Raw genomic sequence first — 14,078 nt, 5'->3', positions numbered from 1 at the left:
CGCTTAAAACTAAGAGTTACCAATATGCTTTCACTATACAAAGAACAATAACTTGTAACCTAGTAAACTCTGTAATTACTTTGACACTCTATTATAAAGGCACACTTTAGATTATAGCGGCTTCTTACCATGAGAACACCTAATAAAGATACTAAAGTTACTTTCTGAATTACACCAGAGCTCATCATTAAATACACAACATGCAACCCTGAATAAATGGATCTGGGTACTCACACTCATCCAGCCCCAACTGATAGGCCAGGTTCTGAAGGCCTCGTACCTTCTCCATCAAATTAGCTGTGGTGAGGCTCCCCAGTTCTGAAATAGAATCATTTATTTCAATACCATTTCTTTCCACTGCTTCTAGTAACAATGCATGCGGGTTGCAAATCCTTGTTATAAAAATTTCAAGCTTGGAGTTCCCGTCGTGGCGCAGTGGTTAACGAATCCAACTAGGAACCATGAGGTTGCGGGTTCGGTCCCTGCCCTTGCTCAGTGGGTTAACGATCCGGCGTTGCCGTGAGCTGTGGTGTAGGTTGCAGACGTGGCTGGGATCCCGCGTTGCTGTGGCTCTGGCATAGGCCGGTGGCTACAGCTCCGATTCAACCCCTAGCCTGGGAACCCCCATATGCCGCAGCAGCGGCCCAAGAAATAGCAACAACAACAACAACAAAAAAGACAAAAAAAATTTAAAAATTTAAAAAAATTAAAATTTCAAGCTTAATTCCTATGAAATAAGTAGAAAATGGATCCATATCTCTTCTCAACCAATCACATCACCACCACCCCCAGCACAGACATGTGCACACACACAAAAACGCACAAATCAAATCAGTGAATTTTTCCACCACTGCAAAATGCCTCAGATAAGCTTACCCACTTAATGAGAAGAGAATTAGCATAAACACAATAACAAATTACATGTTTTATCCTAAGGATCTTTTTGTAACATTCATTTTGCCTATCATACAAAATGAATATATGGTTAAAATTTGAAAACTTGTGATCTGACATAGCATTGAGACAGCAAACAGACAGATCTGTCTCACAAAAAGGACACTATCTCAGCTGTCATTTATAAGTCCACATTACTCCAAGTGACAATAAAACACTTATTCTTTCCTATTTCTCCAGGTTTAGAAAACAGGCTAAATATTAATCTAAATTTTACCTTCAAATCAAATTCCCATAAAAAAATTTTTAACTTTACCAGATAAAAAGACAGTAAACTTAAAAATTTATCTTCCCAGATTTTCATTTAAACAGAACTTAATTCCTTTTAAGTTTAGGACATACATGAACTTGCATGAAATAGAATGCTCTGATCCCTTATCAAACTTTAAAGCTTCCTTAGAAAATACATGCTGATGGAATATTATATAAATGTCTGTTTGGAACATTAGAACAATGAACCCAAGATGCCCTTGAGACTTAATTTTTCCAGATGGAGGAAGGGATCTGCTTTTAAGCATTTCATGCAGAACAATGAATTATTTCTGAAGTCAAATAAAGGTGTTATTTTCTCTCACTCATCATGCCATACTTATTATCTATATCTGGCATAAGTAGACTTTGTGAATCTGTTCAGCTGCTTAAATAGCTTAAGAACCCCAGATTTTTTACCTCAATTTCATTCTATTACTTCAAAACCATCATGAATCTTATCACTAGGAGGATGATAAAAAAAATGAAGTAAAGTAGAGCAAAATCAAGGAAAATTAATGTTTTTTAATTTAAATTTCTACTTTGTGATTTAGTCCCAAGCCATTTATCAAACAATGATATTCACTACTTACAGTATTCTCTATGGGAGAAATTGATGAGATAGAAAGAACTAAAAGACAGGTCTTAACCCACTAAGGGGTTGTCAATTAATAGTACTCATAACAATATATGACAGCAAATCCTAAATAAGGCACTTGCATTATAACAGTAAGAGACTAGCTTTAAAAGATCCGAGTTTAGGAGTTCCCATCGTGGTTCAGTGGTTAACGAATCCGACTAGGAACCATGAGGTTGCAGGTTCTACCCCTGGCCTCACTCAGAGCGTTAAGGATCCGGTGTTGCCATGAGCTGTTGTATAGGCTGCAGACACGGCTCAGATCTGGCGCTGCTGTGGCTCTGGCGGAGGCCGGCGGCTACAGCTCTGATTAGACCCCTAGCCTGGGAACTTCCATATGCTGCTGGTGTGGCCCTGGAAAAGACAAAGAGACAAAAAAAAGTTCAGAGTTTAAATTTTAACTCTTTCTATAATAAAGCTTGGTTAACTTCTGAACCTTAGACATCATATCTAACTCACAGGGTCTTTATGAGAATTAAATAAGAAATTTTATGTGAGAGCTTATAGTTAACGTTAATTTTTTTTTTTTTCTTTTTAGGGCCACACTCGAGGCATATGGAGGTTCCCAGGCTAGGGTTGAATCGGAGCTGCAGCTGCGGGCCTCTGCCACAGCAACACAGGATCCGAGCTGAGTCTGTGATCTACACCACAGCTCACAGCAATGCCAGATCCTTAACACACTGAGCAAGGCTGGGGATCGAACCCACAACCTCATGGTTCCTAGTTGGATTTGTTTCCACTGAGCCAAGATGGGAACTCCAACACTAAGTATTATACAAAATAAAGTTAACATTAAAGGAATTTAGCAGCAGAAGAAATCAGTATGGTTGGGTCTTGAATTATTTCTACACATGGAAAAGTAGAGAAAGGCATTTAGATATGAAGAACCATGAATAAGGATGGTTAAATAGGCAATTTGAAGCCAAAAATACTTGTAAGGGAATTGTGAAAGAAAAACTGGAAAGGTGGTTTGTGCAGGAGCATAAAAGTCAGGTTGAAGGTTAGAGGTCACCAGCTTTGCTTACCTTTCAACATGTCAATGTCATCGCGTTCTATTTCAGCCATCCATTTGGGCGGGGAGCTAGTAATGGGCTGTCAGAAAATAAGAATACATCTATTCAGACATGTGCAATGTATAGAGACCCCACTTTTCCTTCTTTTTTTTTCTTTTTTTGCTTTTTAGGGCTGTACCCTGGTATGTGGAAGCCCCAGGCTAGGGGTCAGATAGAAGCTACAGCTACCAGCCTACACCAGAGCAACGCAGGATCCAACCTACACCACAGCTCATGGCAACACCGGATCCTTAATCCAATGAGCAAGGCCAGGGATTGAACCTGCATTTTCATGGATACTAGTCGGATTCATTTCCACTGCACCACGACGGAAACTCTCTACTCTTCTTTCTTGTAAGAAAAGGAGGTTGTCACACAGTCCTCAGGTTGTTTGAAAATACCAGCAAGTTATAATTTCAAAGAACCAGATTTCTCCAGATTCAGATCTGACCTACAAATAGAACCCTTACAAAATAATACTACTGATCTTTAAAAGCTGGTTTTAAAGTAATGATCTTGAAAGATTTAGGTCTGAATACTGTTACTATTATACGAAAAATAGGTAAGTAGAACCATGAAAGAAATTATTTGAGGAGTTCCCGTCGTGGCTCAGTGGTTAACGAATCCGACTACGAACCATGAGGTTGCAGGTTCCATCCCTGGCCTTGCTCAGTGAGTTAAGGATCCAGCGTTGCCCTGAGCTGTGCTGTAGGTCGCAGACGCAGCTCGGATCCCTTGTTGCCGTGGCTCTGGCGGAGGCCAGCGGCCACAGCTCTGATTAGACCCCTAGCCTGGGAACCCCTATATGCCATGGGAGCGGCCCAAGAAATGGCAAAAAGACAACAACAAAAAAAAGTTTCTCTGCCAGTCAGTGCTTTTAACTTTAGGTACAAATGCCTCTAAGTATGGTATAATGAGCATAGATGCTAGTAAGTAGATTAAGAGGTTCAAAACCTGGTTTTGCCATTTGTAGCCTATAATCTTGAGTAACCTACTTAACCTCTTTATGTCTATTTCCTTCTCTGTAAAATAGGGATAATAATAGTACCTATAGCTCATACGGTTTCCTGAAGATTAAGTAATGTATGTAAAGTATATAGCTTATAGTACACATTATGTATATGCTGACTAATATTATAATCATCATATTTTCCTGGTTTCCATATTTTCCAAGAATATACAGGAGGTATTCTAGGAATATACATCTAGCATAATGCCTGCTGCCCTGGAAGTGGAAAAGCTATGGCTTTAAAAATGCCTTCCTTTGGTCTCTGACAAGCCACTGAGAAATTTCAAAATCCTCTAGGGAGGTATAAGTTAAGGTCATAATGCATCACATAAGCAAAAGAGAAAGGCTTCAAAATCACAGTTTGGGCAACAAGAATACTGGTTACATTAAAAATTTCAATAGCCTTACCTTAAAATCTCTTAGGTTAGAGAAGAGGCTAATAGTCAAAGGTCAAAATACCAAGATAGAACATTAACATCATTAGCATGATGATAATATAAACAGATTTCAAAGGCTGTAGTTACAAAATAATTTTGAAGGCTAAGACATTATTCTTGAATATAAAAAAATAAGAGCTATTTGATATTTTACCCAGGAGCAAAATGTTGGAAAAACTTCATTAGGTAAGTAAGATACTACTTACACTTTTGAAAGAAGCTGCAAATTCAGCAACACCTGGTACTAAAAAGAAAAAAACACAACATTAGTCACTCGACAAACATTTTAGTGTCCCTAACACAGAGGATTCAAATGAGAAAACAGCTTTGTCTTCAAGGAGTTTATAATCTGGAAGAAAAGAGAGAGGATATCAATAACTATAACATTTTTTAAGGGTTTCATGAAAAATAACACGACAAAAAATGGTATTTGGTATATGGGAGGACAAAAATTTGGTATATGAGAGACACGAAATGAAAATCTAAGAGTTCCTGTTGTGGCTCAGTGGTAACGGACCAGACTAGTATCCACAAGGACGTGGGTTTGATCCCTGGCCTCGCTCAGTGGGTTGGGGATCCAGCACTGCCGCGAGCTATGGTATAGGTCTCAGATGTGGCTCAGATCTGGTGTTGCTATGGTGTAGGCTGAGAGCTACAGCTCTGATTTGACCCCTAAACTGGGAACTTGCATATACCACAGGTGCAGCCCTAAAAAGGAAAAAAAAAAAAAGGGAGAGAGAGAGAGAGAAAGAAAATCTAAATCAGACTGAGGGGGCAAGAAAAGCTTCTCAGAGAAAATAATCCCTTTCAAGTGAACTTTGAAGGTTCAGGTGGTGAAATATAACCTCTCTTATCAAAAAGTTTAAATTTCCTTTTTAGTTATGCTATTCTGTCAATCCAGTTGCTTATTTAAGTACCTCATGGAAAGAGTCATATTAAAAAAAAAAAAAAAACCTTTAAAAATAAAAACCTTAAAAATAAGGTTCATCCTCACTAAAAAGTACAAACTAAAAATAATAAAGATCAGTAACATCCAATACGGCTACTATGTAAGGAAATGGGTACTGTCACACAGTCATTGCCTTCCAGTGAACAAAGAAAATATATACGAGGGTATACATTGTTACATCGTTTGTAATATCAAAACCTGTATATAACTTAGGTTTCCAAATAGGATATGAATACATAACCTGTAGTATATCTACACAATGAAATACTTTAAAAGAATGAAGTAGACCTGGAGTTCCCGTCGTGGGGCAGTGGTTAACAAATCCGACTAAGAACCATGAGCTTACGGGTTCAATCCCTGCTCTTGCTCAGTGGGTTAAGAATCTGGTGTTGCCGTGAGCTGTGGTGTAGGTTGAAGACATGGCTCAGATCCCAAGTTGCTGTGGCTCTGGTGTAGGCCAGCAGCTACAGCCCCGATTAAACCCCTAGCCTGGGAACCTCCACATGCCATGGGAGCGGCCCTAGAAAAACCAAAAGGATGACCAAAAATAAAAGAATGAAGTAGACCTAACCTACCAACATGGAAAGTTACCAGGCAGAATAAATTAAGCTATAGATCATTGTACATATGACCCCATCGCAACAGAACAAAACAAAAAACTCTCAGAGTTCTCCCATGGTGCACCAGGTTAAGGACCTGGTGTTCTCACTGCAGCAGCTTGGGTTGCTGCTGTGGCAAGGGTTTGATCCCTGGCCTGGTAACTTCGGCATGCAGAGGCAAAAAAAATAAATAAATAAATACAAAACTCTCTATATACTTGAAAATATTTATTTATTTGCCTATCTGGATAAGCATTAAAAAAAAAAAGGTCCAAAAACAGAGTATTTAAAGGAGATAAAGAATTACTTTATACATCTCACACTGTCTGACTTATTACAGATAGAGTTTTTAATTTTTATTTTATTTATTTATTTATTTCTCTTTTTACAGCCACACTTGCGGCATATGAAAGTTCCCAGGCTAGGGGTCAAATTGGAGCTGCAGTTGCAGCCTATGCCACAGCTTACAGCAACACAGCCCACTGAGCCAGACCAGGGATCAAAACTGCTGCCTCACAAAAACAACGTTGGGTCCTTTTTTTTTTTTTTTTTTTTTATTAAATGAGTTGCTGTATTTGATTGATTGATTGATTCTTTTTAGGGACGCATCCATGGCATAGCGAAGTTCCCAGGCCGGGGGTCAAGTCAGAGCTGCAGCTGTCGGCCTACCCACAGCCATAACAACGCCAGATCTGAGCCACATCTTTGACCTAAACTGCAGCTCACGTCAACACCTGATCCTTAACCCACTGAGCAGGGCCAGGGATTGAACCCAGATCCTCATGGATACGAGCTGGGTTCATTACCACTGAGAGCTACAACAGGAACTCCCAACATTGGTGTGCCACTATGGAAACTCCCTAGATATAGTTTTTAAAAATAATTATTTCTTTGAAAGGTTCCTTATCATTTCTTGAGTCTCAATGTTTTTAAAAAATTAAAACTACCAAACAGATATTCTTGTTTTTTTTTTTTTTGTCTTTTTAGGGCTGCACCCATGGCATATGTAGGTTCCCAGGCTAGGGGTCTAATTGGAGCTATAGCCACAGCCACAGCAACACCGGATCCTTAATCCACTGAGCAAAGCCAGGGATTGAACCTGCAACCTCATGGTTCCTAGTCGGATTCATTAATCACTGAACCACAACGGAACTCCCCAAACAGATATTCTTAATGCCAGACCACAGAATTCAGTCTCTTCCCTTTGAAGTAAAATTAAAATTTTAATCGCTACAGTTAAATCTTCCAAAAACTCCCTCAAAGTAGGACTGGGTTTCCTGCATCAATTTTGATATAAAGAAACAATAAACTTACGTTGTTCTGGCCAAAGGTCTGGTGAAGCACGGTCAAGTTTTTCAAAACTTAGCAAAGATGCTTCTAGATCTGCCCCTAGAACAAAACACACAGATGAGCCAAGAAGACACAAAACACATTAATTTATATTTTATGACATATAGGAGTTCCCACTGTGGTGCAATGGAATTGGCAGCATCTTGGGAGCGCTGGGATACAGGCTCCAACCTCAGCCTGGCACAATGGGTTAAGGATCTGGTGTTGCTGCAGCTGCAGCTTGGGACTTTACTGGGGCTCAGACCTGATCCCTGGCCTGGGAAATCCATATGCTGCAGGGTGGCCAGGAAAGAAAAGAAATGTGTGTGTGTGTGTGTGTGTGTGTGTGTGTGTGTGTGTGTGTGTCATATCAATCTCAAAGAACATAACAAACTGGAATACTCACCCAGAAGTCTAGAGATTTGATTTCCATAACTACTGATGCTACTAGGCCATCATTTTATACAAATAAATCATTTCCCTCATCAAACCCCACTTTTTTCATGTCTAAAACGGGAACACTATTTTAGTGGTGTGTTGGAAAAAATGAATGTCAACAAACCCACCTGGCTCTTTACTCATACACTTAGACTTTCCTCCAGTTACAATCAAAGAAGTGTCACTGCTCCCAAGAAAGGTCAACTCTTCTGCTAGGGCTTTGGATTCCATCTTCTTGTGCTTTGTCACGACACCCTCTTGAATAATCTCTTGCGCAACCAGTTTCTACCTGGCTCACACTCAACAGCAAGTAAGCCTGCTTTAGAATTTCCCTTCTTTAAAGAAAATCCTCCTTGACCCCACGACCTCCTGACTCCTTCACTGCAAAAGTTCTTAAGTTGTCCATCCTGTTGTCTCCACTTCCTTACCTCATGTTCCCTCCTCAAGCTACGATAAACAAGCTTCTGCCCCTACATGCATGCAAATGACTGTTGCCAAGATCATCGATGTAAGACCTATGTTGCTAAATCCAGTGGTCACTTCTCTGTTCTCTCTTATGTGATCTCTTTGCAGCATCCACTCACTGACCACTCTCCTTCAAACACTCCACTTTCAGCTCCTATAAAACCGCTATGCTGATTTTTCCTTCCTCACTAACACCTTCAGTCTTTTCTTCTACTGAGGGCCCACCCTGTGCTGGCTTCACTCTCTACTGAAGAAAAGTCTCCTAAGGGACTGTGACTTAGTCCCATAGCCTTTACCAACATTTACAAGCCAATGACCATATTTCTATTTCCAGCCCCAATCTTTCCCTGACTTGAAGTTAGATATAAGTGGCTACTTGATAGCACTCTTTTTTTTTTTTTGTCTTTTTGCCTTCTCTAGGGCCGCTCCCATGGCATATGTAGGTTCCCAGGCTAGGAGTCAAATCGGAGCTGTAGCCGCTGGCCTATACCACACAGCAACACCAGATCCGAGCCGCGTCTGTGACCTACACCACAGTTCACGGCAACGCTGGATCCTTAACCCACTGAGCAAGGCCAGGGATCAAACCCACAACCTCACGGTTCCTAGTGGGGTTCGTTAACCACTGAGCCACGACGGGAACTCCAACATCACTCTTTATATACATGTGTGAAAAACCATATTCCCTCTGTCTCAAAAAACAGCACCACCATCAACTCCAGTTCTCAAATCAAAAATACATTTGTCATCCTTCAAGCCTCCCTTTTCTTCACCCTTCCATGACCAACCCATTAGTAAATCCAGTAGTTTCTGTAGTTTCTATTTCTAAAACATATGCTGAAATCACATTCATTAACCAAGGAACCATTGCTTCTCTCCTGGAGCCTCTTAAAAGGTCTCCCTGCTCCCACTCATACTCTTCCCCCTAAATCTACTGTCCACAAAGTAGCCAGGAAGATTTTTTTTTTTTAATGTCAATCAGTTCATATCACTCTCCAGCTTAAAGGACTTCTTCCCAGCTGAATTCATGAATGCATGTCTATTATGACCTATAAAATCCTACATAATCCAGACCCTGCCTAATTCTTTGACACCATTTCTTCTCTACTCTTGCCCTGGCACACAGGAAGTGCTCAATGTTAACAACAGTTAACATTTGCTGAGTACATTTTGTGTGCTCAGTATACTAGTTAGCTACATAAATTCGTTGATTTAATGATATAAAGTGGTTCTTAACATTTTCTGAGTAAGCCACATTTTTGAAAATCTGCAAAAAAAAAAAAGGCTACAGACTCACTCTCTAGAAAACGTACATATTTATAAAATTTTCAACATGTGCTTTTCTCTAAATTGAATTTTTTTTGGAAATATTCTAAGGGACCCCCATGTTCATAACAAGATTATTTATAATAGCCAAGACATGGGAACAACTTTAGTGTCCACTGATAAATGAAGAAACTGAAAATAGACACAGGGAGTTCTCGTTGTGGCTCAGAGGTAACAAATCCAACTAGTATCCATGAGGAGTAGGTTTGATGCCAGGCCTCACTCAGCAGGTTAAGGATCCAGCGCTGCCATGAGCTATGGTGTAGGTCACAGACATGGCTCGGATCCTGTGTTGCTATGGCTGTGGTGTAGGCTGGCAGCTGCAGTTTCAATTTGACCCCCAACCTGGGAACTTCCATATGCCACAACTGCACCCTTAAAAATAAAAATAAAAAAATTTTTTAAAGTATCCATGAAAATAGATCATACACAGTGGAATTATTATTCAGCCGTAAATAAATGAGGAAATCCTGTCATTTGCAACAAACTGGACAGACCTTCAAGGCTTTATGCTGAATGAAATAAGTCAGAGAAAGACAAACACTGTACACTCTCACTTACGTGTGCAATCTAAAACAAGCAAACAGGAGTTCCCGTCGTGGCGCAGTGGTTAACGAATCTGACTAGGAACCATGAGGTTGCGGGTTCGGTCCCTGGCCTGGCTCAGTGGGTTAACGATCCGGGATCCGGCGTTGCCGTGAGCTGCGGTGTAGGTTGCAGACTCAGCTCGGATCCCGCGTTGCTGTGGCTCTGGCGTAGGCCAGCCGCTACAGCTCCGACTGGACCCCTAGCCTGGGAACCTCCATATGCCACGGAAGTGGCCCAAGAAATAGCAAAAAAAAAAAAAAAAAGAGAGAGACCAAAAAAATAAATAAATAAATAAAATAAAACAAGCAAACAAACAAATAGACAAAGAGATCACACTTGTGGTTATCAGAAGTGGCAGGGGGGAGAAGAGGGAGAATTGGAGGAAAGTGGTCAAAAGGTATAAACCTCCAGTTACAAGGTAAATAAGTACTAGGGATATAATGCACAACATAATGACTATAGCTAACACTGCTGTATGATACACAGGAAAGTTAGAGTAAATCATGAAAGTTCTCATCAAAAAGAGAAAAAAATTTTTTCCTTTTCGTCTTCCTTTTCTTTCTACTGTATCTGCATAAGATGGATGTTAGCTGAAGCTAAATACTTAGTCTAAGGGAACTTCCAATGGCATTCTAATCGGTAGAGAACTCAACTCTAACAAATTGCCTTCAAAAAAGGTTTCAAAAATGGTAACACAAGAAAAAGAAAGAGAGAAAAGCTGTGTGAAACCAAAAAAAAGCCAATTTTCAAAATACTAAGGAACGTTACTATGGATAGTTCAACCATAACAAAAATAAACTTATTGAGGGTAGAATCCAATAACCTACACGTGTGCCCACATGATACCACGATCTGGGGCACAACTCAAGAGTCCACTGTGAGTATTATTTTCATACATTAAGTAATTAATGGCTTTACTTAGATTTCAATTTTATCCTTTTAAAAGATGTCCCAGCAAATTCAGCATTAAAAAGAGAAACAATAAGTGACTTAAACTTTTTTCACATCAAGATAATTTGAATTAAATCTTAAAGACAGAAACAGGTGGAATGCTAAAAATAGAAGTGAGAGAGCTAGGCAGTGGAATATTTTAGGATGAGATACTTATTTAAGTTCAAAGTGTTCAACTTGATTTTGTCATGTTAAAAAGATTAAGAGAAGGGTGAAGCTCTGTAAAAGATGAGCACGAAACTTTTAAAAATTAAATGTGCAAATAGAGTGTCAGTGGAGATGGCTACAACACCAAAGGGGAAAAATACACTTCCAATATTCTTCCTGGCCAAAGAAAGGAAAAGAAATTGAGAGAAGATGGGGTAAAAATCAAACATGAGGAACAAAACTTAAAAATATAAAAACAACTTTGGTGTTCCTGTCGTGGCTCAGCGATTAATGAATCTGACTAGTATCCATGAGGACATAGGTTCCACCCCTGGCCTCACTCATTGGGTTAAGCAGCTACAGCTCTGATTCAGTCCCTAGACTGGGAGACCCCTAGCCTGGGAAACTCCATATGCCGCAGGTGTAGCCCTAAAAAGAAACAAAAAAATATATATGTATACACAACTTAGTAATAAACTAAAATTTTAAAATAGCAATTACTTCTACTCTCACTTGGCTGGTTTTTTAAAATTGTGATAAGATACACACAACATAAAATTTACCATTTTAACCAGTTTTAAGTGTACAGTTCAGAGGCATTAAGTACGTTCACACTGTTGGGTAACCATAGTCACCATCCATTACCAGAACCTTTTCAGTTTCCCAAACTAAAAGTCTATACCCATTAAACAGTAGCTCCTCGTACCCTTGGTTAACTTTTTAAATGTCCTTTTTTTTTCCAGGCAAAAAAAAAAAAAGAAAAAAAAAAGCACATTTTAAAAGAGAGCACCCAGGCAGAAGAATCTCTTTTGACTCTTTTTTTTTTTTTTCCCTGTATTTTTGCCATTTCTTGGGCCGCTCCCGCGGCATATGGAGGTTTCCAGGCTAGGGGTCTAATCAGAGCTGTAGCTGCCAGCCTACGCCAGAGCCACAGCAACGCGGGATCCGAGCCGTGTCTGCGACCCACACCACAGCTCACGGCAACGCCGGATCCTTAATCCACTGAGCAAGGCCAGGGATGGAACCCGCAACCTCATGGTTCCTAGTCGGACTCGTTAACCACTGAGCCACAATGGTAACTCCTCTTTTGGCTCTTTACACCCGTAATTTCTTCTGCAGTACGTACCCATGCTCAAAAACTTAACACTCAGTTAAAACTTAAGACTAAGTAATACATTATTTATGTATATATCTAATCATTCATTCAATAAATGTGAACTGAAGGCCTACTTCCTGCCAGGTACTGTGCTAAGCCCTGGGATCCAACTATGAACATGACAGTCTTGGAATTTACAAGCTAGTGTGAAAGGGGCAAAGTTAACAGAATAACTATGCTGTGGATGAGGGTACTGAGATAGCGAATAATGGTGAAGTGAGGCAACTCCAGATACAGATACAGTGTTCTGGGAAAGCCTTTTTGGGAGGTGACATTTAAATGAAACTGCAAAAATATTACATGTTTGATTAATCTTTTCCTCTCCCAAAGCAATTAGAATAATAATGCCTTTTGAATACTGGATCTCAGCATAGCTTTCCAGGCCTCAATTTCCTCATTCCTGAAATGAACTTCCAAGATTCCTTCCATACACAAAATTCCTTTGAGAGAAAACTAAGTATAAGTGAAATGGACGTGGAGATGCAAAACTGAGTTTAGAAACGACTGCAAGCATTTTGTCGAAGCAAAAACTGAGTTTAGAAATGACTGCAAGACCCTAACCCTAAAGCAGAACGGAGCGCAAAACCCTGTGGATATACCAAAACCACTTAATTGCTACCTCAGATGACTTGCTTCTTATACAACATATAAGCAGAAATCATTCATTCACTCAGCCTTAGGAAACAACACATAACATAGAAGAAAGAGAGGCTGAGTGAATGAATGTGTATGACTACACTAAAAAGCTCAATTGTCATTTTCCTAGGGACTCTCACTGAGAGGGACCAAGAGGGGTCTCCTGCTTCCCTTGCTGCCAGAACAACGGTCCCAATCCGAGGAGGCAGGAGAGAATCACATTTTCCTTGCGGTTCAATCCCGAGATTAGGTCTGCCACCAACCCTAGCTAGCGTGAGAGAATCGTTCCAGATGCTCAAAGAGAATCGAACCTTCAAAGGGGCGCCCTGAGAAAGAGAAAGCTACACTGAGACACCTCCTTTACCCCAGCAGTATCTCCTCCTTGGCCCTCAGCCTCACTCAAATGCGGCTAAAGGAGGACCAGAGAGGCCCTCCTTGTTTTGCCCGGAATGGGTCCCAAGCGGGTGCCCTACTCCATCCGCCTGGCACACTGCAAAGAAACTGGGCACCTCCGGAGCCTCTGTGAAGAACCAGCGAGCTGAAGACGCACCCACATACCATGGGAAAGTAAAAGGGAAAGGCGAGAAGGCCACGAAAGAGGTGTAAGAGGGGCAGACGGAGAGATTCTCGCTGAGCATCTGTAAGTTCCCAGGAGAACAGAGAAGGAGGTCGCAAGCGAAGGGTCTATAAGCCGGCTCTTACCGTCTGTGGGAGACGCCATCTTCCAACCCATGTCACGTGACGTTGCCAACCGTCGGCGGGAAAGCTAGGGTCCATAAGCCACGCCCCCAGAGAGAAATCCTATTTCCCAACCCTCTGTCCTGTCTCGTTTCCCCGCCCCATAGGGTAATCTTCCATAGCCCCGCCCCCAGAGCTAGCCACACCCCCTCGCGCTGTGGCTGTGGTGGCGTTGCTGAAAATTCTTGCAGAGTCTTATTTACTTTCCTCAGTGAGTGGGTGGGGCTGCGTCCATGCCTGTGGCCAATCGGAGTTCCGAATTCGGGGGCGTCTTCCTCGTGCGCTCAATATAGAGTATCCAAGTCAGGGGCGTCTTCCCCACCTCCGCCAGCAGAATTTGTTGAGGCGGGAGGAGGCGAGAGCTCTATCACTTCTGACCAATCGCATACGCCCAGAACTGGGCACTGAGGGCGTGGAG

General features: G+C 41.0%; 1 protein-coding gene across 3 annotated transcripts in view; it reads right to left on the bottom strand.

Annotated features, from left to right (window-relative positions):
• The window catches only part of LIN52 (lin-52 DREAM MuvB core complex component), a 109,297-nt gene extending 95,291 nt beyond the window's left edge, over nt 1-14,006 (bottom strand). Inside the window, exons 1-5 of one of the 3 annotated variants that reach the window (XM_047795018.1) lie at nt 13,625-14,006; nt 7,201-7,275; nt 4,545-4,582; nt 2,866-2,932; nt 235-318 (exon numbers count right to left, since the gene is read on the bottom strand). In XM_047795018.1, the coding sequence (XP_047650974.1) occupies nt 235-318; nt 2,866-2,932; nt 4,545-4,582; nt 7,201-7,275; nt 13,625-13,655 (295 nt within the window). In that variant the 5' untranslated portion in view covers nt 13,656-14,006. The remainder of the gene's footprint in view (nt 1-234; nt 319-2,865; nt 2,933-4,544; nt 4,583-7,200; nt 7,276-13,624) is intronic. The other 2 variants (XM_047795020.1, XM_047795019.1) reach the window with 2 other exon arrangements.
• Nucleotides 14,007-14,078: the final 72 nt, after the last annotated feature.

The sequence above is a fragment of the Phacochoerus africanus genome, chromosome 9 (assembly GCF_016906955.1).
Source record: "Phacochoerus africanus isolate WHEZ1 chromosome 9, ROS_Pafr_v1, whole genome shotgun sequence".
Classification (NCBI taxonomy): domain Eukaryota; kingdom Metazoa; phylum Chordata; class Mammalia; order Artiodactyla; family Suidae; genus Phacochoerus; species Phacochoerus africanus.
Note: the sequence above shows the minus strand (reverse complement) of the source record. Positions and strands in the feature narration are given on the sequence as shown.